The sequence below is a fragment of the Macroventuria anomochaeta genome (assembly GCF_010093625.1).
Source record: "Macroventuria anomochaeta strain CBS 525.71 unplaced genomic scaffold BU25scaffold_16, whole genome shotgun sequence".
NCBI classification, from domain to species: domain Eukaryota; kingdom Fungi; phylum Ascomycota; class Dothideomycetes; order Pleosporales; family Didymellaceae; genus Macroventuria; species Macroventuria anomochaeta.
The window spans coordinates 394,087-417,746 of record NW_022985377.1 but is presented as its reverse complement, the minus strand read 5'-3'; the positions used below and the strand labels follow the sequence as shown (position 1 = coordinate 417,746).

The following is a 23,660-nucleotide window of genomic DNA, read 5'->3' as shown; positions in this document are numbered from 1 at the left end:
AAGAAAGTGCTATTGGAACAGGCAAGAGCACTGCACCAGCACACGTGGCAGACATGACCGCTTCACTCCATAAACCGTCACAAAGTCGCGTGTTATTGGAAACTCCAAAAAGATAGCCTCGAATGTTCAGGAGGCTGTCGTGTCCGGGCCTTAGAACCCACGACTTGTTGAGGCTGAGCAGAAGCGGCGCTTCGGTAAGGCCTTCTTCAAGTCCAACACGAAGATCGGTCGATCAGATGCTTCCAAATGGATGAACAAGCGCGGCGGGCAAGAACGGATCGGACTCGCCAAGCCAAAGAATAGCTCTCGCTCCTCTCCAGAGCTGAGAGATTCTCTGCTTTTCAGACGGCTACGCGCAGAATACTGTCGATTTAGTGGTCGCCAACTGACATCTAGCCGCTGGATATCCTAACCTCCTATGTGACTGTGGTGACAAACCAGTGATGCACTGATTATGACGTTCAACGAGCAACTCGTCCCCTGTTCAACAATGGGTAGTGTTGAGATGTGATGAAATGTGGCACTTTGATACCCAGCAAGACGCACCTTGCTTCGTTGGGACTGACTCCACCAGCGGTCTACCGTCCACTGCTCTCTCCAAGGTCCGATCTTCGCATGGTGTTCATCACACAGGTCGGGTTGAAGTTCTGGAATGTCTCGTTTCGTGCGTACAGAGGGTAGAAACAGGTGCGGACCTTTGTCGGTCTGGACTCTTGCGCCTCGCAGTTGGATACTAACTTCCAAAAAGCTGCATATTGACACCAGCGTGCTGCGTTTGTGTGATGCGAAACCGATCCAACCTCTCCAAGCTGATAACGTCGATCTTCGATCACCGAGAAAGAAGGATGATGATGGCGTGCCAACAGAGATTGTAGTAATTGAGATTTTCAACAGTCGCAAATGAAAATTATGTGTAGTACATGGACCAGACATAGGTCTAGCTAGGCATATCACCATCCAACCCATCTATCTCACACAGCTGAAAGCCCCCCTTTCCACAGCTCTGCTCCGCTCCAGCACCGCCCAGAGCTTCAATCACTCCATTTACTGCGGCGGCAGCTCGCCCCCCTCCCTACTTCCACCCTTCTGCGTCGCCTCTTTAACCTTCTCTGTGACGCTCTCGACCTTGCTACCACCCCCGCTGTTCAGGTACGACAAGTAGCAGTTCCACCCTAAGGAAATGACGTTGACGACAAGCACACGCAGGTCCGCGGGCACGTATTTGAAGTTGACGAACTGCACCCACGGCCAGATCATGAAGTTCTTGGTCAGCCCGGGGACGTAGGCCTGTGACAGGCGGTCGGAAACGGAGGAGCCTTCGAGATATGCCATTGAGGAGAGAAAAAGGCCTGTGATAACACTTATCAGCACATGCCCAGCCAAACACCTAATCCAACCCAAAACAGCCCATGAGAGCTAAGGAGGGTGGGGAGAGGGAGACATACCCATATTCACCGGCGCAAAAATAAACTGGTCGCACGCTACTCTCGCAGCAATAGTACCGTTCTTCGACGACAGGTTGACGTGCTTGGTCAGAATGCCGTACCACGTTGTCGCAGCGGGACCGAAGATGATGCCGCCGTAGCCTGCCATGCGCAGCGTGCGCAGGGGATCGTGCTTATCGAGGCCGCGCTTCTCGACGAGTTGTTGCGCCATGCAGTCGCCGGTGCCGAAGAGGATCTGTCGTTCGTCAGTTCCCGTCCTTGCAATTTTCATTCGTGGTGTAGGTGTGGTGTGTGGCAGCGAGGTCGAGGGTTGGTTTGTGGTTGTGTTGCTGCGATTGTGCATGTTGATGTTGACGGTATCGTCGTGCGTAGAGTTTCGCATGGAGGGGAATGCTCAATGGAAGATATAGGGAGGAAGAGGATCGCCTACCGCAGTGGTAATAGCCTGCGTCGCCAGCGGCGCCGTCTTGAGCTTTGCCTGATACCTGTTCTCACAATCAGCACTTTCCCTTCGCACTCCAATCCCTTCGCTATCCGCCCAGATGATTTCCACTCACCAACGGAACGCCATTGTGTCAAGATTCCACCGCTATGAAAATCGTAGAAACGAGGTCAAGGAAATCAAAGGAGCGACGACGGTACGGAGGAAGCGTGGAAAGGGCGACGTGTTGTCTTAACTCAAATGTCGCGGCTCGAAACTTTCGACAGCTTAGGGGCGTCCCACGCCGATGATGTCGTACCGCACCAAATAGTGGACCCTGCGTGGGGGAGCTTGGGCTTTTGGCGCTATCCTCGTGATCGCTGGGGAAGCGGGATGCCCTATGTAGAACTCAGGAGAGCTGCACGTGTTTACACTTTTTTGAACTTGAGATTGCTCGGGGTCTAGGTTGAGCTTGTCCGTCACTTTATGCATGCACGATGAAGGCATGTTCATCAGTTTGGGTGGATAAATACATGGTAATACGAAAACAATACATTCCACAGCCTGATCAATCTAGTCCCGGCGTTGCGTGGTGGGTATAAAATGGCCAGAAGCCCTACATACGAAAAGACTGGCGTATGCTGTACAATCGTTCTTCGTGAGTGCCGGCATTGGCCTGAAGTAATGCGCTACAATCCTCTCGGCTTCCCCTGAGACCACGACTCTGATGGAGTCACTTTTTCTCCCAGTCCGTTCCAAGCCCAAGGTATCCTACATATGCCATAACGCCAGTCCGTGTCCTCTCTCGGCCGGATATGTATCAAAGATGTGCTCGCAAACCGCAAAGCAGGGTATTCAAGAGGTCGTGTCGTGAATTTTGGTATATGGTTTTGATAGAACTTGTAAAACTAGTCAAGCATAAACGCAATCGTTCAGCTAGTCGATCTCCATCCGCTGGTTCGGCTGCGGTCCGGCAACAGATGGCATCTCGGTGCCATATGCTTTGTCGCTCGCCACCGACTTCTTGTTGACATGAGGCTTCAGCCCCTTGTTGAAGTTGTGTGTGCAGATGCACGCAATGGCGATTGTCATGAGAAGCAAGATGATCGTCAGAATGGCGAACGCGGTCAACGACTTCCGGGCAGGCTTGTAGTCCTCCTGGCGCTGGTAGTCCGCAACGTACATGCGGATAAGTTTGAAAAGGAAGTACGCCAGCGCAATGAAGTAGACAATGATACAAGCGATCATGCCTGCAATGGATTCGCGGCGGACCCAGAAGGCGGCAGCGAAGAGTAGGAAGAAGGTGATGACTAGTGCCGCCGCTGTGAGGACGACTTCGACGGTTGAGGTTTTCTCGACGACGACTAGGAACTGGACTGTGAAGGCGAGGAAGAAGAAAAAGTCGAACTTGAGCAGGGCAATGTAAATCTAGCTGATGTTAGTGTGGGGGGGTTTTGCCCAGGACGGAGCTCGTCGTACCTGGTATGTCAGATAGCGCCTCTTCAGTCGCAGGTCAGCGCTAATGTGCTTGTAGATGGTCCAGGCAAACTCGTCGTATAGCTTCCAGGCAACGAAGGCAAAAGCAATGGTCGCAACCGCCATGAGAACAGGCACTGCAATCAGCATGGGCTTAACATCGATCCAGAAATCGGAAGGGATGAAGTTTTGCTCGTCAAGGGCGTAGGCAGCGTCCCTGATCTGGTCGTACTGGATGGCCGCATACACCATGATGCCGACGTTGTAGATAACGAGTCCGATAACCTGAATGGTGTTCTTTAGGCGCAGCGCATCCCAGACGAGGAAAAGCTGGTAGAGGTAGCCGAACATGAAGACGGCGAGATATGTGGGGACGGTGCGGGCATCGCTGTTGACATTGGAGGCTTCGAAGTGCAATTCATTCTGGAAGCGGCCGAAGACATATCTGGCGGACGTTGTTAGTACAGTCGTCGAGGTTCAGGGCGCAGGCACAACATACGACTCCAGCGTGAGGGCGACCACTGCCTGCACGATGGCGATGACCATGAACGCCCATGTCCACTTGGTGTTGGGAACGTACATCCTGGGCGCGCGGCGGACGGGTGGTGGGAGGGTTGTGGGGAAGCCTTCGCGTTCGTGGTAGCCGCCCGGCTGAGCGTTGAAGGTCGGCTGGCGGGGTGCGTAGTTGTTGGTGTAGGGAGCGTAGTCGCCGTCGAGCGGTTGACCTCCCAGAAGGGATGAGCGCGCCTCGTGGTGAGTAATTTTGGCGAAGGGGTCAGCCGCGGGCAGCGGCTGGGACAAGGGGAGATAAAGAGTATCTTGGGTGAGGCGTGGTGAGGGACGTGGTCACGGCGCCTTCCTGGCAGAGTGCGCGACGTGCAGCGGTGTGTCGTGTGTCTGGTTCACAGAGTCGCAGGGCTGAGTGCACGGCTGAGACGAGGGTGGTGCAGCTGCTGGCTGGCTGGGCGCGGTTTTGCGCTCGTGGGACAGCTGAGACAGCGAGGACCAAGCAAATGGAGCTGACCGGGGAGCAGGGCGCGTGCTGTTTGGGCTGTCTGGCGCAGCGCTACTGAAACCGACCTGGTGCTTGGCTGTGCGGAGAGACCGAGCAATGCCAACAGCAGCAGGTGACAGCGGAACGCAGTGGAGCGGGCGGGTGCAGCGACGGGGTATTTTGGTAGCAATGGGGGCGCGAACAGGAGACACGCAGGCGAGCAGCAGATGTCTGGCAGAACGAGCGACAGAGGGGTGGGGAAGGAAAGCGTTGAAGAGTACGCAGTGAACACGAGGTCCTTGGGATGGATGCAGTCCGGCCGCAGCCTTGGGTGGCTTGCGACTGTCAACAGAGCCGCTAGACTCGTGGATATGTGGAGAAAAGGGCTGATCGGAAGGAAGAAGGGGACTGCTGCTGGTGCCCGTCGACGGCCGCTGCGCTATGCTGTTGGGCAGACACTGGGGAACGCTACTGTGGGATCATGCAGGAGAAGCCCATCCAGACTCGAGAAGAACAATAATGGTATGTTGGAGCAGACTGAGAGCAAAGCAGCGTACAAATGTGCATGCAGCTCCTCAGTCCTTTTCAACTGCAGCATGCGAGTTGCGAAATTCAAGGCCAGCAAGCCAGCAGCACCTTGCAAGCCTCCAGCGGGCCTGGCAAGCATCTCCGACCATCAGACAGCCGCACAGCCGCATAAGCTCAGCCTCTTTCCAGGGAATCGCTCAGCTGGGCCAGGGTGTGTCTGGCTAAATTTACGGCACGCGCGCCAATCAGACTCGCGAGGGGCTTCCAGGGTGCCGTTTCGTGCTGTGGCGCAGGCGTTCGTCGCGCGTTTCGTGCAGAGTGGAGCTACCCTTTGCATTCGATCATCGTCATCAACGCGCCTCTGCGCACACAAACAACAGAGACCGACCCGCGCCGGCAGACATGACCTCCGGTACGTGACCCTCTCTTTGGCGCTGTGCGCGTATTATACAAGTCACATGCTGACTGCTTGTAGCGCAGACAGTACTGCAAAAGGCCGCCGACGATGGCTCGCTGGACTCGTGAGCGCCTCCAGCAATGACCGCAACGAGCCTGGCTAACCTCCTGTTGCAGCGCCGAGTGGCCTGAGACATTACAGTATATTCTGGATCGCCTGGATGAGGTGATACATACTTCTCAGCCTGGAGGTATCCACATATCTGACATGCGCAGATAATCCACGAGTTTCCCAAGCCGCCTGCAGACGCCAGCGCAGCCTCAAACACAGACACAGCGCCAAAGCCAGAAACTGCTGCGACATCAAGCCAAGTTTCTGCGACCAACAAAGAAAATGCGCCGCCTGCAACGCCCCCACGGCCGACGCCGCCAGTGCCTGTCTTCACTGCGTCAGAATCCAATGTCATCCCTCCAGCCACGACGACCTTCTACTCGTCGATACGGAACACACTGTCGAAGAACTTCGCAAAGCACCCTCCGCATACGATCCAGCGTCTGGCTGAGCTTATCCTCGAGCCCAGGAGGCGGTACAAGTACTTATCACCATACCTGCGCGCCCTCGACCGCGTTGTATCCGTATCTTCGCCCCTCACTATCTTCCCGCTGCCTCAAGCCGTCCTTCCCAGCGCTGGCGGCTTGCTCAACGGGACGACATCAATGCCAAACCCGCAGACTTCAACACTTGGCTCAGATGAGTCCCTGGGCGGCGCCTTGCTCACACCTATTCCATGGCTACAAAGTCGTGGACAGAATGAGCTTATATCAGAGAGCACGGAGATGGTAGACGGGCCGAACGGCGCAGGTCGCATCGAGACTGTCACCGTTGGGATGCTCAGCGGGCAAGTTCCACGGCAGGAGACAGCCGCCTCGTCTCAAGTGTCACAGATCGCGTCCTCACACCCTGATGGTGAAACACTGCCGTCAACCGGTCCTGTCACTCAAGGAGAACTCCTGCGCCAGGAACAACAAGCTGGCATCGTACTCAACAACCCTCATTCACTGACCACGAGCCCCACCCGGACAACGTTCGGCCAAATCGAGGGCGGGGGTACCGTTGTTGAAACAGTCGAAGCGGAAGAGGAGGCCCCACATGCCAGAGGACCTGAGATTATCGGCATGGAAGACACGGGGCCGCAAAAGCAAGGCGCCCCACTCGACATTGAAGGAGCAATTGGACGCCCTAGCCTTGAGCGCTCTAGCAGAAGCCCAGGACCGGCAGCAGCCCCTGGTACAGAAACAAAGGACGAGAAGATGGAAGATGCCGAAGAGAAGAACGAGGATGATCGAGCAGCTGAGGAGCAGCTCAAGGGTGAGGTGGCCGAGCAAGAAAAGGAAAGTGAGGCCAAGGATGTAGAGATGAAGTCAGAGAACTAGTGCACAGTGATGGCAGCTCTCATAGAGAATGAGCGACTACATAAATCACATTCACCGTACAGAATCCTACGAGCTCCGCCAGCGGTACGCTCGGAGTTCAGCGCTGCGATATGTACAAAGAGAGGATACTCCTCGGCGTGGAGGCATGTAGGGATTTGCATGAGTTTGCGCACATAGATAGTCGGTGACATCGGTCGACGTTCGAGGCAGGTTCACGGTGAGGCAGGAGTGACACCCAGACAACTTGGCAGTCGTAGACAACGATCACTCACCAAAGTGAACATCGAACACTCATCAAGAAGCTCTACCTTTGCATTCGGACCAGAGCGCTCCTGTAGCTACGGCACCATTTCATCCTTCAAACGCTATATGCGCGCGGAATCCGCGACGCACAGACATCAGGAATCGCTTCCATCACTCAACACTCAATCTCGACTTCTGCTTTTGCTCCTCGTGGAATTCCTACACCTCCACCACTCCTTCAGCTGACCTCATGTGTTCCGAAATTACGAAGCCTGAGAAGGGCCCTGCACCCGTGTCTGGGGAATCGCGTGGGCGTACCCGCCTACTGCGTTGTTCAGATGCAAAATGACATCGACATCGGCCAGTGGTCACGACTCAAGCAGGGTCTGTCTGGATATGTAGGTCAGCGAGGATCATGAACCCTCCGGGACATCAGGCACATCTCCTTTCCACAAAGGGATTGAGAGCTTTTGCACACGATACTCAGCCTCCTGCCCCACTGATGCCGTCGTACTTTGATTGTTTGCTACGGAAAGGAGCTTCGATGAGCCTCGGGACGAAAGTATGTTGTGCAGCGTGTACAATCGTCCACCTGTACCTTCTAGAATGAACATCAATGTAAGGCTAGCGTCTCAGCAGCCGGCAGCGATTTACATCCTGCTCGTCACTTTGACCCATATTTTTCTCCCCTGTATCCGGTTATGAACGGTTGCTGGCACGACTGGCTCCGCCGCTTACAGACCCCACAAGCGACAGAAATCTCAGAGATCGTATACTTCGTATTCATCGAATATTAGCGCTTTCGGCAGCAACGATCCGGCAAGCGATCATAGACGATTTGCCCGGCCTTCGGCGCCGATTACCTTTGGTCTACGTGTACGGAACCCATTAAGAAGCTCACATCGTACAGACAGTATCCTCTTCCTCTGCTAGGACAACGTCCAATGTGACGACATCGGCTTCAGGCTCAGGAGAGCCGACTACATATTCTGTGAACAATCTGATCGGATAACCCAAATGTCACAGCAAATATGCAACCTGTATTCCGACCCTTAGCCCTTGCGCCACCGTGCAAAAACCCAGAGCCTGGCGGCAGCGAACCGCGAAAGAGAAAGAAGAAGGCACGATTAGCCTGCAACTACTGTCGTCTGAAACAAGTGGGTGTAAGTCGGTGCGAGCAGTGCCTGGTGCTAGCATCAACATACCTTAGCACCCGCATGGTGCCCGTTGCCTGGAGATCACTCCAAGAATTAACAGCTTGTTATAGTGTGATGGCATCCCACCAGAATGCCCTCGCTGTCTGAAGGGTCGCGTGCCCTGCATCTACTTGTCAGACGATGCAGAAGCTACACCTACGATGGCACTCAAGAGTGAGGTTGAGACCCTCCAGCAGCGATTGCAAGAGCATACCGAGTTCCTGGAGAGCATTCGCAACGCGCCAGAAGACGAGGGTTTGAGCATTGTTCGAAAGCAGCGATCGACCGAGAACGCCGCTGCTGTACTGTCACCGTACCAGGGCCGGGCCGGTGGTTCAAGTCAGATATCCGAGCATGCTTCGGCTCGAGCGGTCATGCCATCGACAGAGTCGGGCGTCGAGTTTGAGCTAGTGATGTTCTATCCAACAGCTTATCCCATCCTTATACCACCGAGTCCATCATCGATAGTATCAGCAAGCCTTATAGGAGGATCTACTCAGACCACATCTTCCAGCAGTACTCCACTGTCACCATCTGAACCATACGCGTACTGCGACCCTCATCTAGAGTATCTTACAGTAAGATACTGGATGCGAATACCAATCGGTGACGGGCTTGCAGCTCGTGCACTATCACAGTTCTTGAAAGCGACCACCCAGTACTTGGATTTTTCTATGCTGACCTCTTCCTTCGCAATTCAGTCGAGCAATGCCTGGACTTTTGCTCGTCCTTCTTATTCCACTCTATCATGTCGCTCGCCTGTCTATGTCCACACATTGCAATCTCAAAAACGCTTTTTGATGAGTGTAGCAATCCTACAGCACGATAGACATACGAATAACGCTGTTCTCCATCGCTTTCACTGAAGAAGCACTCAAATAATGGCAGGCCGAACGTTCGACCGATTCGACCACGACTCTTGCAGCGCTCAATTGCCTTTCTGTAGCCACCGGCTGGAATGGTAGGAACGAGCTTGGGAACCACCAGCTGGTTACAGACGCCCGCACGTTGGCTACCAGAATGCATCTGCTCGATGCCCCACCTACAGATGCAGCGATCGTACAGTTCCAACATCTGAACGAAGACGAGATACCAGATCAGGCACATGTAGCTTGGGGTAGCTATGGCTGGCAATCGTAGGCGAGCAACAACCCAACATCACTAGACAGTACGCTCACTCGTGCAGGTTCCGCGCCAGCTTCTTCGCGAAGCCGTCGATTAAGTATCTTCCCAACCTCCTCATTGCTGGCGACGATATCGATATCTTCGCCACGCTCGACACGTTCGGCCCTGCCCATTCACCACCGGACTCCGTTGGGCACACATTTACTGCCATGAGCAAGTTCGGATCATTGTACAAGAAGTCTTGGCTGTCTACAACATGCAGGACGACGCACCTTTGGTCGAAAGGGTAATACCATCGTTTGCTGAAGCAAAGTACTAGAAATTGCTGGCTTGGGCAGATACACTCCCTACAGAGCTCAGCAACAATACAAACAGCGCTGCTCACGTATACCTAGTCCAGTACATTTACCTATATGCCCCTTGGTTAGTTAGACATCTCTAACCTCTTTCCAAGCGCGCTATACCGTACGACCATACTCAACTTCTTTCGACCTTTCCTCGACCCTCCGAAGATCGTTCGCTTGCGCTCGTTCTCCTCGGTCGATAGTACATCTCGCAGCATCTTCTCGGCTTCAATCAATCAACTGAAGCATCTTGTATACAACTACCGTACCTATCTGCCTCGACAGCTCGCACAAAGCTGCATCTGCAACGCAGCTGTTCTCCACCTGAGCAGTATCATTGTTCATCAAGCTGCCATCGACCCGTCTTGGAGGTTCTTCTTTCATCTCTGCTTCGACTATTGGAAGGATGTCTACGTTTGTTACCGTGTCTTCGCGGGTAAAGTAGCTACGTATCTGCCGCTTGCGCTACAAGCAGGCGCCATCACTGCGAAGGAGGCGAGATTCATGAACCAAGACTTCATGACGGTGGGTAGGCATCACAGAGTTGCGAACGAGGTGCTGACGGATTCCTATGTGGATTTCCAGAAGGCGATCGGGAAGGAGAATGGAGCTACGATGCACGAGCTCGCTCGAGGTTCGAAGAGTTGATGATGTTCGAGGACTTCACGCAAGAGTACGGAGGTGCTTGATGCTCGAGTAAAAGTCGTTAGTTCTTGAGTACCAAGGCCGCGGAGCCCTCGGCCGTTGGAGCTAAATCTTAGTGAAGGGGTACAACCTTGGTGCCCTTGCGCCTTCCGTCACACCTCAATGCCACTGCAACCTTTCTTCAAAGCATTTGCAATCCTCGTGTGCACGACATCACAACCACTAGCAACTACTTGCCAACAAGATGTAACACTTTTGCCCCTGATGCGCTGTGGCTGCTCGTACACGGCGTTTCTTCGAATTACCCCGCGAGCCCATGTCCATGGCGCCATCTCGGAAATATGTCTACTTTGCATGAAACCTCTTGGGACCTCACGGATGCGGACGGATGCCGGGACAGAAACAACACGGATTGGCCACGGGCGTGTTCCAATGCTTTGTTTCCAAGACCCAGGTTTGGTCAGAGGCGTTGTCTGGATGCGAGCAGTTGATGGGCGTGGAGGCAGGGACCTGGTATAAGTAGTCAGGTACATCTGCTAAGCTGGTAAACAGCTGTGGAACTGGGCCAAATATCTGGGTTCAGTAAACGAGGAGAAGCATCTAAGCACATACAACTCGCATACAACATGTATATCACCAACCCTCTCTTCGCGCTCCTAGCGACCACCTCGCTCACCACAGCGCTCCCAAACCCGAATTCACCACCGAAGAACAAACCAGTAAAAACTCAAGACATCATCAACGCACTAGCTGGTACATACACCCTCATCAACACCAGCAGGTCTGTCACTTCCCTTTCCCCACCACTGCCCTCTCCTGACAAAATTAGCACTCTCAACAATGTACCAATCCCCGACCTCGCGTACGGTGAAGCCCCAGTCGGCATCCTGACCTACTCGCGCTCAGGCTACATGAGCGCAACCATCACAGCAACCGAGCCCGCGTTACGTCCTAACCTGACTTTCCCCTTCCAAGCGTCCGATCTAGATTCGGACTGGGCGCTCGTCGGCAAGCATAGCATTGGGTATGCAGGGCCGTTCCGCGTGAATGAGGCGATTCCCGCAAACAAGACGAGTGGACAGGTGTTTCATGGCCCGCTGGTGGCGGCAAATGTGCCGACATGGGTGGGCAAGGAGCAGAGGAGGAATTATACGATTATGAGGGAGGGTGGGAAGACGTTGCTTAGGATTGGGAGTGAGAGGGGGGGTGGGTATAGGGGGGTACTTTGGTGGAAGAAGGTTGATTGAGGGGTGTGAAGATTGACTGGAGAGGGTCATGGGTGTTGAGGGTGAGAGTGGAATGCGAGAGGAAGGTGTTAGAACAGTAAAATGCATAATCCGGAGTTGCTACAATATACCTACCTGTGAGCCGGCTCTACTACGCCTGCACCCACCATCCCGCTGAAGACGAAAGCGCTCGCCATACCGCCGTGGGGTCGAAACTTCGCCCGAGCTGGTTCATTTAACACCGGCTCACCTTCTCTCCTCATCTGCTCTTCAAGCTCTGCCCGTATCTGCTGCCCAGGACTTCATGCCTTCGGCCGCGAGGCCTCAACCCAACTGGTGCCGCGGACACTTCCACCTCCGGTATGCGAGGCCTTTCAGCAACAGATCGGGGGCTCCATCTTTCAGAATGCTCACCTGAATCCGCCTCTCGACTTCTGCGTGTTCCTGTTCCGTCGGGAACTCGTCTTCATCAAGTCCATCGTTGTTCAGTATTTGCCAATTATCTTCTTTAGAAGCTGCTGCTTCAGGCTCAATGCATTCACAGCTCTGACCTCGTTGAACTGCTTGGGCTGTGGATTTATGTGCAGTGTAATGGTGCGGTAGGATACCTCTTGTATCAGGGGTGGGTAGGGACTTGTACTCATTGTCGCCAGGTGACTCGACAAGGTCGATATCTGCCTCCCTACGATTATCAGTGGATCGAATTCCACGCTTGTATCGAGACGGCGGCGTTTACGCTTGGGTGGTGCCGAGTCCGAGTCATACTCGGGGATCCCGTCGAATACGAAATCTGCATCGATGAAGATCTCTTGATCTTCCGTCAGTGAGACGCCCAACGCGAATGCATCCTGAGAATCGGCAGAATCTGGTCGGGTGTGAATCTCCATTTCTCTGCCGCGCTTTCCACTAAACCTCGAAGCACTCTTTTCGACTTTGTCGATGTTGTGGTATCTGACAGTTGACCGATAATAATCCAGTGCAATTGCTGCAGAGGCTTCGCTAGAATCGACTAACCGTTGTCGCATCTCTGCATCCAGGAGTTGCAAGGGGTTTCGTTTCTCCCACGCCCGCTCTCGCTCGCGCAACTTCTTCTATTCGGCGACAAGGTTCAACAATCTGCCTTTGGCGCGTAGATAACTCAGCGACTCACCACTTTTGTGGGGGTCCTCGCCTTTCCAACTACGTGACTTAGACCTTCTTTTCTAGAAGTGGTATTGCTCCAGTTCTGTCCTCTGCTCATCGCCCTTAAAGTCTTAGTAGATATGCTCGTGCCATTGTTGGATCCCACTATGGCTCATGAAAACAGATTTCGTTACCTCTGCAGCCTGGATGGCAGTGTTCATTCGGCACGACGGATACATCAAGGATTGATAGGTGACAGAGTAAGCTGGATGAATCGAGTGGGTGCAGCTCTCGTCAAGGACTGTAGAGGTTTCTGACAAAGGGGAATCAGGGCGGAAATATCCCATGCACCTTCCACATGCTGGCCGGAAGGAGAAGGAAAGCTTGCAGGCGACGACGTAGGCGCAGTTGCGATGTCCGATGCACCAAGAGTGGAGCTGGATGATTCTTTGTCGTTGAGCAAGATGCCTTGGACCAGGCGATGGAGTGTTGTTAGCTTTGTCTTAGCTCGCGTGGTAGGTGCCTAACGGCGAGGAATGCACGAGGGTTAGGGTAGATGTGGTTGCTATGGAGTGAAAGGCCCGGCTTGCGAGCGAGTGATGCGACTCGTCGACGCTCGTCGTTGTGCCATGGCGTAATAATGATTGCCAAATTGTATGGACTCCCCTGAATTTGGGACCGTGATACAGACAGTACATTTGCACCGTATTTTTGCTGTGCGGACAAGTTTGTAAGTGGTCATTATCCACGTGTATGTCCTGCAGCAGGTCTACCATGGTGTCACATTTGTCGAACCAAAGACATACAGCCACTCGGAAGCTCTCGCTTCTGTATGACGTAGGGAACATGAACTAGTTATGGCAGATTTAGGGAGGTCCATACATTTTGGCAAGCACCGATAGATGCAAGTAATCAAGAGATCGTGAAGAAGAAGGACCAGTGTATAGAGATCTTGTGCAGCTCGTAGCAAACAGAAGCGCATCTAATATGAATGTGACACTGTACACTTTGAGAGACCAGTAGAGCCTTGGAGAAAATTTGAACAAAGGTTTGAGGACGTGCTTTATGGGTAACGATCAATTGACAATCGCGTTGTATGGAGGTGAATGTGGCTTTGTCCAAGACAATCCCAACCCTAAGACAACCATACCTGGACTTATGCATCAATGCACTCCCAGCTTTCAATCACATTCGGATCACCCTCACCCTTATACTGGTTGCGCTTGGGGTACTTGCAGTGCGCACGCTGGAACTTGACACCAAGACTCTGTGTGTCGTTGACATACTTGGTGCCAATGAGAGTCTCAGGGGCGTTGTCGTTCTCGACCCAGTCGACAATGGCCATCAAGACATTCTTCTTAGGGTCGTAGGTAGTGACCTCGTCGATAGCCTGTCCAATGACATGTGCACCGTCTCCTCCACCGCAGTGACCGGTGCCGCTAACCGTGAAGAAGCGGTAGAATGCGTCGAGCTCCTCGGATGACAGGCCCATCGTTTTGCTAACATAGTCGTAATACCTGGGTGAGTTGGCGCTCGAGATGACAGGGTCCATCGCACCGTGCCAGTGCAGGATCTTTGTGTTCTTCTTAGCTTCGCTCAGATCACCCTTCCAGGTTTGAATACCACCCGGATCAATGCGCGCGGCGTTGTCGTAGTCGGTTCCGTTCAAAGTTGTAGGGCTCCATGTAGTGTCATTGTAGACAGCATACCTAAACCAGTCCGTGGTGTAAGGGAAGGGTGTTCCGCCCAAGAGAACACCAGAAGCAGCAATCTCCGCACCAGGCTGCAGACGCGGGTAAACAAGGTCTCCATTATCGTTGTAGGCGGGTGAAAGCGCGGTCTTAACGGTCTGGACTTGCTTAGCAGTCAAGCAAGTGGTGGCGTTGCTGCTTCCAGTGCAGAGCAGCCCAGAGGGATCGTAGTTGCAAAGTGGAGGGTACTCAAGGATACCGTCAGCGTAGCCGTCGAGCTTGTCGCACTGCTTCAGTACATCGGCATGAACAATCTCCCACTGAGCACGAGTGACGAAAGTATCCGAGGTGTTAGTTCCGGTAGCGCGGAAGAACGCGCCGCTCCAGGAGGTCAAGTTGTTGAATGCAAAGGCAGGGGCACCTGCAACAATGCCGTCAAATTCTTCAGAGAAGTCCTGGGCCGCTTTGAAACCTTGTCGGCCGCCAGTCGAGCAGCCAAAGTAGTACGACTTGTCGTGAGCCTTGCCGTAGAAGTCTTTGGTGATTTGCTTGCCAACCACTGTGCCGGTGTATAGCCTGGCAAGATTAGCGTTTCCGAGCTTCCGTTAGGCACACTGATACTCACGCGCGATAAGCGAAATCTTCGACAATGTCTGCATTCTTGTAGAACGGCTGTCCGCTTGTTCCGTTGTGACCTAACGAATGGTTAGTGTACATCTGAGTTGAAATTCACTGTGATGCGAACCATTGTTGGTTCCAGCAACAGCAAATCCTGCGCCAGAAGTATATGCCAGGTCCTGGTACTTGATGCAACCGTTCAGTCCACCGTTGCCTGGTCAGTCGTTAATAGATGGAAATCGTAGTATTCCCAAGCGTGATTTTACCTGCGCTCAAATACCGTCCAGTCCAGTTCGAAGGAAGCCACGCTTCCATGTTGAACCCAGAGTGATCAGAAGTCGAGACGTAAAGTGCAATTCGGCAGATGTCTGCTGTGACAAGCTGGAATGCTTGCGCACATGTTGCGTTGTTGTCTGGAAGACTCAGGTTCGTGCCGGCAGCGACAAATTCAGAGAAGTAAACAACTCCATTCTCAATCTCGAGTCTCGATGCAATGGAATCGCATGCGGAGTTGAAGTCGTTTGGTGTTGTGTTCGTGGAGCATGATGAAGGCTGTAGTTCTGCGGGCGAAGCGGACGCTAGGGACACGCTCAGCAGCGCCGCCCACACCGGTTGGTCGAACTTCATCTTGTACGATGGAGAATAAGTTGAGACTTCGTCAATCTATAGGAGATGGGGGGATGGCTCTTGTACTTAAGGTCATAACGATGGTCCACCAAAGATCGAAATCGTCGGTCCTATCTGCATTCGCAAGACTGTTTAACGGCGGTGGCATCCCAAAATTTGGGGCCCCACAGTTGTTTCGTACATCATCGTCTGGGGTACTCGGTCTAAAAACCTCTCTTGAGCGCAAACGCAACAATAACCCTGCCGTTACGACCTGCCGCCACGACCTGCCGCCGTGCTATCCTCAAAGGTGGCTAGAAACCGGTTCCTTCGTACCTGCCAAAGTTGCATTAGTGGGTTGCGTATCTTGATATTTTCCAACCAAAGGGGTTAGGTTATGCATTTAGCCATAGGTGTCGGTGAGAGATACTTGAAGTTGCACGTAGTCGGAGACTAAAGGTACGTACCGGTTTGCCGAAAGAACTGCCGGTATTGACTGGGTAAACTGCGGAGATTGAGTTCGGAACCATAAAAGAGTATTCCGGTCAAAATCATGTGAATGGAAGTACCCTCGGAACGAGCTTGACAATACCCAAGTCACGAGTTCGCAAGACTGCACCCGATATTCATTGAAAGACCTTGGACTTCACAGCATCTCGCGGGCCCTCAAATCAGACATCCTTATCACACCAAGCCGTGGCGCCTCTGGATCAGGTCCGCAGCTTTCTCAGCACCAGCATAAACACTAGCTTGTGGCCCACCGCCTACAACAAGCGGCCAGATGCTCGCGTCCACGACGCTCAGTCTCTTTGTACCGTACACCCTGTTTTGCGGATCAACAACGCCGCCGTCTTCACGACTCATCATGGCAGCCGTGCAACACTGATGCGCATTACTCGGCGCAAGAGCCTTCTTGATGGCGTCCTTGATTGCCTTTGCGCTGTTGATGCCAGGCGCTGGCGCCGTCTCGATAGGACCGAGTACAGAAACATCTGGCGTAGACATGAGCTCGTGGTTTTTCATGTACACCGCATGCAAAATCTCAAGGTCTGTCGAGTCCGTGAGAGCACCGTAATCAATAAGCGGCGCATTCAGAATAGATGTCGAGTTGATCTTGATAGACCCTCGACTGAAAGGACGAGTCATGTAGATGCTGGTCTCAGGACCCGTGTTCCAAGATACACCACCGACGACTGCCGTATTGATGTTCTCGAGTATAGCTTTCCGCTGCTTCTTGAACCCTCGAAGAACTCTGGGGTCGGGATTGCCGCCTAACAACGTAGCAGGACTCTGAGCTTTGGCTGTTTCGGTGATTAAAAAGCCATCATCCGTCCAATTTGACAGCGGTAGTTGGATCATAAGGTTACCTGTCGTAGCAGTAAGGTCGTACGCGCTAGGTGTACCGGTGTTGTACAGTGCTCGCTGTTCGGCTGCGTACGTAGCATTGGACTGCAAGGAGCCACCGTTCGGAAAATGGTTGGAGGTATCTGTAGTATCATCAGCATCCCGAGCAGACAATACAACAAAGATGTTGCCTACAGTTGTAATTGACTTTTAGGACCAGGTGATCCTGCAGATTCTGGCCGACACCGGGAAGGTCTACGACAGACTTGATGCCAAACTTCTTTAGATAAGCTGTATCGCCGACACCAGACAGTTGTAGAAGCTGTGGCGTGTGAACAGCTCCGGCCGCTACGATGACCTCTTTGTCCGCTTTGACAGTGCCATTGATAGAACCTGCTACGCCAACGAAATCCACTCCTATAGCAGTACTACCTTGGAACAGAACTCGTGCTACAGCTGTGTTAGTCAGGATATGATAGTTGGGCCTTGCAATGTCTCCATCGTAGCGATTGACTCGCGCAGAAGATCTCGTTTGAGTCTTCGCGTCGATTGAACGCTGCAGACGGAAGATGCCTTGCGCGTTGCCGTTGTTTGGATCTTCCGCTGGCTTGATGCCCATGCTGACCGCTCCATTGTAAAAGTTCACTTGTTCCATATTCAGTTTTGTGAATTCGCATAATCGTGGAAGTACTTACCACTTCCTGGGTAGTCATACGGTGCATAGCTCGCTTGCACAGGCCCATCGAAGCCATGTACGGTGTCATCCCAGGTGATGTTGTGCTCTGCGGCGTAGTTCTGGTCTGGTCGACTGAAAGTCTCGCTCTTCTTGAAGTATGGCAACATGCTCGTCCAAGACCATCCACGGGCACCTAGCGCATCGCAGGTGTCGTAAAAGCTTGCATCAGATCTATGGAAGAACATAGCGTTGACGACAGAGCCTCCACCAACGGCGCGCCCGCATGGCACGCTGTACGATGTGCCGTTCAATGCAGCTTGTGGCGTGCTCATAAGGGGAAGCCACAGGTATGGCACAGGAAAATAAGCACCCGGTACCATGACCCCATCTTCGCGCTGGTCAAGAGGGCCATACTCAATGACGAGTACTTTGACTGTAATTGGATCTGAGCAGTTGCATATATGGCAATTCGGTATGCATGCCTACCTCTAGGATTCTCAGTCAGTCGGTCGGCCACCGTCAGTCCTGCAATACCACCACCGGCAATCACGAAATCGTAGGAATTGTTATTCTTCACATCCCGGGCTTCAATGATCGTGGCGTACCGTCCTAGTTCAGAGGTTGCCTGAGCTGTAACGGCCAGCACAAGGGAGGCTAGAATTACCCCTGGCATCATCTTCTCTTCAGTCGAAGTCGTGGAATTGATACTTTGCGGAAAGTTGTGTGGGAGTCAAACAGGGAATCATTATCGTTCCTGAGACTGACTGATTTGTGCACTCTTCCAAGCGACGTGCAGGCACCCGCGGAGACATGGGTCCAATACGGAAAAAGCCCCCTCGCGCATGCTGACACTTGGCATCGCTCTCTGATTTGATTTAGTGAGACTTTTGAGTGCAGAAATGATGTTGTGTTCGAGCGTCCGACGAAGTCGAAGAGTTGTCGATGATCTTGGGAAAGTGAAATCGAATATGCTTGACGGCCCGATTTGGATTCGGGTTCAGCGGCCAGCGCCTTCCTCTTTTTGGGCGCAGGGCGCATCCTCAAACATTCACCATCGACCTTCCATTCCGCAGAGTGTTTGGAAGCAGCGTCAATATGGGCAATCTTAACGGTTAGTATGCAGTCTTTCGCTTCGAGAGTGACCATCAGGTTGGCAATAGGATCAGTTCTGGCGCAGATCTCGAAATCTTCACTCTTCAGCTCAAGGCCGCCAGTCTTTGCAAATGCGCTGCTCCCTCTGAGGCTATAAGACAAAAAACACTCAGCGGACAGGTTACATCCAGATAGGCTGTTAACGACGTAGCAAACACTCCACCGCCCGCTTCTGCAAGTCTCCATTTGAGGTACAAACAGAGAGCTTGGTGGAGATGAGCTAACGTTTCTGCAATATCTGAAACGTACTCACAGACTGACAGCTGGATGCACCCGTGCATTCTTCGATATGTGCCTCAATCACGCTGTGATGCGCAATCGTAAACGAGGCGGAAGGGTGCTCCCTCGGTGAACTCGGTGAGGATATAAACCAATATGACAGGTATAGCGAGGCTTACAATTTGAGCCACTCAGCACCGCGTTGAACTTCGAGCGCTCCGAAGGCATTTGCGACATCTGTACATCCAAGTCAATAATTGGGTCTAGAACACTGTCAACATTTGTTTCACCTTCGAGATGAATTCATGGAAACCGGAGTCTCGAGCAGGTAGGGCTTGAGAACGACGCTGACCACCTCCAAGCGTTCTAATATAGCGCAGAAAATCACCGAACCACATGGTCTATCCTCGATCCGAATCACGGGTTACAAACATCGGAGCCAACTCCAGGTTAAGGTATTCGACAAGACGACCATAAGGTTCAGACCGCAACACACAACACCACGTGCAATGCACGCTTGCGCCATGCCGCCAGTTTCATGACCACTCAACTACGGGCGGAACCCGGATCTCCATTGAAACCATGGATCTGATGTTCCAGCGTTGATCTGCTTCCTCACGTCTTAATCTCAGCCTGTCTTCCTTGCGGAGATGACCAACGATGTTACGCACACCTGCACACACGACAGCTATGGCATTCCTGCAGTTCAGCAACTTGTTCGTGGCCACGTACCCAATCCAAGAGATTGTCCACATAGCCCGGGACGACACACCTCCCCTAGTACTCGGTGAACATGCGAATCACCGTACAATTGTCGTCGTCTTTTGTATGAGCTATGTGTTTCTACTTGCTCTGGTACAAGGTGAGAAGACTCTGACCGCTGCTCCTTCCGACTGGAACAATAGCTAACATCAGGAAGGCTATCGAGCAGGCCGAATGACTAGTCGAAAGACAAGCGCCAGATTCTCTGATATCCTTGTGTTTGCACAAGGCTTCGTCAGTACCGCTTTCATCTTTGGTGTAGGCATCAACTCGGCAGGACTTGGACTCTCAACAGATGCGCAATGTTATGCAGCAATACGAATGTGCATTGCCATGTATGGAGCTGCAAAGATAGCTTTGTAAGTACACGGCAGATATGATTGAACTTTGAATGGCTCACCTCTCGCACAGATATCTGTTCCTTCTTGAGCGAGTTCATATCGTTCGAGCTCCTTTCATCGACCGAGTTCGAGATCCCGTCTGGGTCATTGGCGCTATCCTGACTGTTGGAGGGTTTGCCGCAATCATGGGCTACGAGTTCGTCGCACCGAGAGCTGACTTATCGCGTGTGGATGGTATATGCCGCATTGGCATCCATCCAGATTCTGGCATTGCGGTCATTGCATTGGACACAACTATTAATGTAGCATTGACTGGCATCTTCATCTGGCAGCTACGACCAACTCTAGGCTGGATCGTACCTTGGCCGTCCAGTCGCGCATCGAATTCTTCTACGGAATCAACGAAAAGGTCGTTCTTGGATCTGTTCAGACGTCAAAGCGACGATCAGGAACGGTCTTCGGCTCGAGCCACTTCACAGCGTAACTTGAAGGTCATGCTCTTTCGCAATGTTGTTGGTTCGAGTTTGTTGCTATGTGCAACAATTACGAACAACGCTATCTTTCTCACTTGGCCATTTGCAACACATAGCCACGCTTGCCAGCTGATGTGCTTGACAGACAGTAAGTGCACCGTATTCGGAAGAAGCATCGTACTGACCGACATCTAAGTCTTATTGGGCATGCTGGTCACGAATTGGCTGACTATGCGCTCGACAACCGAGACCATGGGAGTTTCTAGGCAGACCGCAAGCACATCCGGTAAGGCCAGTGCTATCACACGTAGGCAGTCGCTGGAGTTTGCTGGGCAAGGTTTCGAATCGCCTAAGGCTGCCGTCACAAAGTGAAATAGGTTGGAGTGTCGAAGATGGAGGTTACTGATAGGGACTAACTAAGCTATCGTAATGAATCTACGGCTATGCCCACCGCAGACTGTGCAGAAACCTGACTTCTGCTGACGCAGAGCCTCGCTTAGCTCGCTATCTGGCCATCCCAGTCGTGCCCGTGAGAGCTCGAGTCTACACTTTACCGCTTAACCCCGCACGGGGAGTTGGTGACCATGCACTGCTGACTACACAGCCCCAGCGAGCGCCAGCCTGCTCGATGCAGGACGGATCAATGCAAAGCATTTGCGCTGAGCGAGAGTCATCATTTTTGCTTTGCGCTTCTTGACTCTCTTCAGTCTTGCGTTCACATTGCGATCGATCACCCCGGACTAACGTTCATCGCTCGGGAAGAACATGTTCGCGCAATGATGCGTCTTCTGAAGCGCTCGCCAGGCGGCGGCTTCGAGCTAGTGTCTTTCAGCAGCGACAACCCTCCACCGTACGCTACCCTATCGCACACCTGGACTGAGGGTCAGGAAGTTACGTACAATGAGTTGGTAGCTGGTACAGGCAAACACAAGACTGGCTACGACAAGATCCACTTCTGCGGAGAGCGAGCTGCAGCAGATGGCCTCGAGTACTTTTGGGTCGATACCTGCTGCATCGACAAGTCTACCAGCGATGAGCTCAGCACGGCAATCAACTCGATGTTCCGCTGGTATCAGCATGCATCCAAGTGTTACGTATATCTGTCGGACGTCTTGATGCCGGACGAGATCAGCGACGCTGAAGCCTCTCCGGGAGCGTGGCACGAAGCCTTTCGACGGAGCCGATGGTTCACGCGAGGCTGGACGTTGCAAGAGCTCCTCGCGCCGCCCAGCGTCGAATTCTTCTGCAAACAGGGCAAGCGGTTGGGGAGTAGGGTGTCTTTAGAGCAGGAAATCCACGAGATCACCAAGATCCCTGTCACGGCCCTGCGCAGACAAAGCCTCAACAAGTTCAGCGTCGAGGATCGGATGAGCTGGGTAGCTACACGTTCGACAACGCGTGAGGAGGACAAAGTGTACTGTCTTTTGGGTGTCTTTGGTGTGTTCCTGTCGCTCATATACGGAGAAGGAGAAGCATACGCCACCCTACGCCTGAGAGAGGAGATACAGAAGCGACAAGAGGGTCGCGGAACTGGCAGCTCGCGGAATCTGCCCGGTACTTCCTGACCCAACATAGTGCATACTTATGTGTGAATTGTACACAGCTAATTGTGTCCAGTTTTCTCGTTGTTGCCTTTCCCAAGGAACGAACATTTTGTTGGACGAACAGTCGAGCTTCGATCTCTCGAACAGTACCTTCTCGTCTCCGACACGCACCGACGGATGACAATATATGGGCTAGGAGGGTGCGGGAAGTCAGCGCTCGCCATTGAGTTTGCATATCGCGCACTGGCAACGCATGCTAGACTGGTGTTCTGGGTGCCTGCTATCAGTCAGGAAAGTTTCGAGCTTGCGTACCACGACATCGGGATTCGCCTCCGCATACCAGGGATCAATGACGATAATGCGGACGTCAAGAAGCTTGTTCGGGAGACACTCAGCTCAGAGAGCGTGGAGAATTGGCTGATGATCGTCGACAATGCTGATGACCATGAGGTGCTACTAGGTAACACGAACAGTAACTCGAAGCCAGCCCGACTGCGTGACTATCTTCCACGCAGCAACAGAGGCGCGATTCTTTTCACCGCTCGGAGCAGGAAAATGGCGGGTGCTCTGACGCAGAGCAGTGTCTTGGGGCTGAGTGATATGAGTAAACCGGAAGCTAGGCAGCTGCTAGAGCTGTGGACAACACAACAGACACTGCTGGATGATGAGACTGCTGTCGATGAACTACTGCATGCACTCACATGTCTACCGCTTGCTATCGTGCAGGCAGCCGCTTTTATCAACAACAATGGAGTGTCAGTATCCGGCTACACATCGCTGTTCCGACACGCCGGTGCAGAGCCCGAGCTCTTTAGTCAGACTTTCCATGATCCCAGCAGATACGAAGAACTGGACAGCACGATCGCGAAGACGTGGCATATCTCCTTCGATCAGATACGCAAGCAGGACCAGCTTGCTGCAGACTACCTCTCGTTCATGGCGTGCATCGACCGCGTTAACATTCCCCAGTCGCTGCTACCTCCTGGGGCCTCTATGGTACAGCAAACGAAAGCGCTAGGAACACTAACAGGGTACGCATTTATAACAGAGCGCCTACAAGTGGTACAAGAGCCAGATGGAGACAGGTTCTTCGACATGCACCGACTGGTGCACATGGCGTCTGTCTGGTGGCTTGACAGACACAATGAGCGTGCAACCTGGGTGGATGCAGCGGTGGCGCAACTTAAACAGCTAGTGCCGTATGGCGGGCATGAGAACACGGAGATATGGACAAAGTACTTGTCGCACGCGATCCATGTGGCTGGAGGCCACAATGTAGTGGGCAAAGCCGATAGCGCTTCGCTTCTAGATCGTGTAGGACGATGCCAAGCAAGCCTCGGGCAATATTTGGCAGCAGAAACAGCGCACCGACAAGTGCTGTCAATCAGAGAGAAAACGATTGGACCTGAGCACCCAGACACGCTCATAAGCATGAATGAGATAGCAGTAGCACTCAGCGACCAGGGAAAGTATGCTGAGGCAAAGAAGATGCATCGCGAGACGCTCGAGCTGGGAAAGAAGGTGTTAGGAGAGGAGCACCCACACACGCTGACAAGCATGAACAACGTAGCGCTAGCACTCAGCAATCAGGGAGAGTACGTTGAGGCAGAGAAGATGCATCGCAAGACGCTCGAGCTGA

The 23,660-nt window shown here is 52.9% G+C and overlaps 10 protein-coding genes across 10 annotated transcripts in view; 5 read left to right on the top strand and 5 right to left on the bottom strand.

The window, feature by feature from the left end:
* Positions 1–868: 868 nt before the first annotated feature.
* BU25DRAFT_410776 (uncharacterized protein) lies at positions 869–2,183 on the bottom strand. The gene is made up of 4 exons (XM_033706382.1): positions 2,003–2,183; positions 1,876–1,930; positions 1,446–1,680; positions 869–1,349 (listed from the first exon to the last, which is right to left on the bottom strand). The coding sequence occupies exons 1-4, from the start codon at positions 2,014–2,016 to the stop codon at positions 1,045–1,047; spliced, it is 609 nt and encodes a 202-aa protein (XP_033561822.1). The 5' UTR covers positions 2,017–2,183; the 3' UTR covers positions 869–1,044.
* A 619-nt stretch (positions 2,184–2,802) lies between these two features.
* Positions 2,803–3,924, bottom strand: BU25DRAFT_341098 (uncharacterized protein; the record flags this gene model as incomplete). The annotated part of the gene is made up of 3 exons (XM_033702842.1): positions 2,803–3,294; positions 3,346–3,787; positions 3,842–3,924. The coding sequence occupies 3 exons, from the start codon at positions 3,922–3,924 to the stop codon at positions 2,803–2,805; spliced, it is 1,017 nt and encodes a 338-aa protein (XP_033561821.1).
* Positions 3,925–5,178: 1,254 nt separating this feature from the next.
* Positions 5,179–7,023, top strand: BU25DRAFT_51321 (uncharacterized protein). Its single transcript, XM_033711918.1, has 4 exons — positions 5,179–5,276; positions 5,340–5,385; positions 5,438–5,486; positions 5,537–7,023. The coding sequence occupies exons 1-4, from the start codon at positions 5,267–5,269 to the stop codon at positions 6,692–6,694; spliced, it is 1,263 nt and encodes a 420-aa protein (XP_033561820.1). The 5' UTR covers positions 5,179–5,266; the 3' UTR covers positions 6,695–7,023.
* A 1,271-nt stretch (positions 7,024–8,294) lies between these two features.
* On the top strand, positions 8,295–9,548 carry BU25DRAFT_458514 (uncharacterized protein; the record flags this gene model as incomplete). Its single annotated transcript, XM_033710213.1, has 3 exons — positions 8,295–8,711; positions 9,022–9,269; positions 9,320–9,548. 3 exons carry the CDS (start codon positions 8,295–8,297, stop codon positions 9,546–9,548), a joined length of 894 nt encoding a protein of 297 aa, XP_033561819.1.
* Positions 9,549–10,430: 882 nt separating this feature from the next.
* BU25DRAFT_468534 (uncharacterized protein) lies at positions 10,431–11,494 on the top strand (the record flags this gene model as incomplete). Its single annotated transcript, XM_033710734.1, has 2 exons — positions 10,431–11,028; positions 11,077–11,494. The coding sequence occupies exons 1-2, from the start codon at positions 10,874–10,876 to the stop codon at positions 11,492–11,494; spliced, it is 573 nt and encodes a 190-aa protein (XP_033561818.1). The 5' UTR covers positions 10,431–10,873.
* Positions 11,495–11,958: 464 nt separating this feature from the next.
* On the bottom strand, positions 11,959–12,498 carry BU25DRAFT_421615 (uncharacterized protein; the record flags this gene model as incomplete). Its single annotated transcript, XM_033708098.1, has 1 exon — positions 11,959–12,498. One exon carries the CDS (start codon positions 12,496–12,498, stop codon positions 11,959–11,961), a length of 540 nt encoding a protein of 179 aa, XP_033561817.1.
* A 1,253-nt stretch (positions 12,499–13,751) lies between these two features.
* Positions 13,752–15,691, bottom strand: BU25DRAFT_392840 (tannase and feruloyl esterase; the record flags this gene model as incomplete). Its single annotated transcript, XM_033704673.1, has 4 exons — positions 15,171–15,691; positions 15,032–15,118; positions 14,912–14,981; positions 13,752–14,862 (listed from the first exon to the last, which is right to left on the bottom strand). Exons 1-4 carry the CDS (start codon positions 15,529–15,531, stop codon positions 13,752–13,754), a joined length of 1,629 nt encoding a protein of 542 aa, XP_033561816.1. The 5' UTR covers positions 15,532–15,691.
* A 484-nt stretch (positions 15,692–16,175) lies between these two features.
* BU25DRAFT_367889 (GMC oxidoreductase) lies at positions 16,176–18,254 on the bottom strand. Its single transcript, XM_033703881.1, has 4 exons — positions 18,017–18,254; positions 17,550–17,963; positions 17,050–17,499; positions 16,176–16,997 (listed from the first exon to the last, which is right to left on the bottom strand). The coding sequence occupies exons 1-4, from the start codon at positions 18,204–18,206 to the stop codon at positions 16,195–16,197; spliced, it is 1,857 nt and encodes a 618-aa protein (XP_033561815.1). The 5' UTR covers positions 18,207–18,254; the 3' UTR covers positions 16,176–16,194.
* Positions 18,255–19,705: 1,451 nt separating this feature from the next.
* Positions 19,706–20,759, top strand: BU25DRAFT_303082 (uncharacterized protein; the record flags this gene model as incomplete). The annotated part of the gene is made up of 4 exons (XM_033702022.1): positions 19,706–19,763; positions 19,821–20,022; positions 20,075–20,625; positions 20,674–20,759. Coding segments are annotated over 4 exons (897 nt in total), but the record flags the coding sequence as incomplete, so codon positions are not given.
* A 497-nt stretch (positions 20,760–21,256) lies between these two features.
* The window catches only part of BU25DRAFT_341182 (kinesin light chain 1), a gene marked incomplete at both ends in the record, with an annotated part of 2,981 nt that continues 577 nt past the window's right edge, over positions 21,257–23,660 (top strand). The window contains 2 exons of the mRNA XM_033702848.1: positions 21,257–22,031; positions 22,095–23,620. Of these exons, the coding sequence (XP_033561813.1) occupies positions 21,257–22,031; positions 22,095–23,620 (2,301 nt within the window). The remainder of the gene's footprint in view (positions 22,032–22,094; positions 23,621–23,660) is intronic.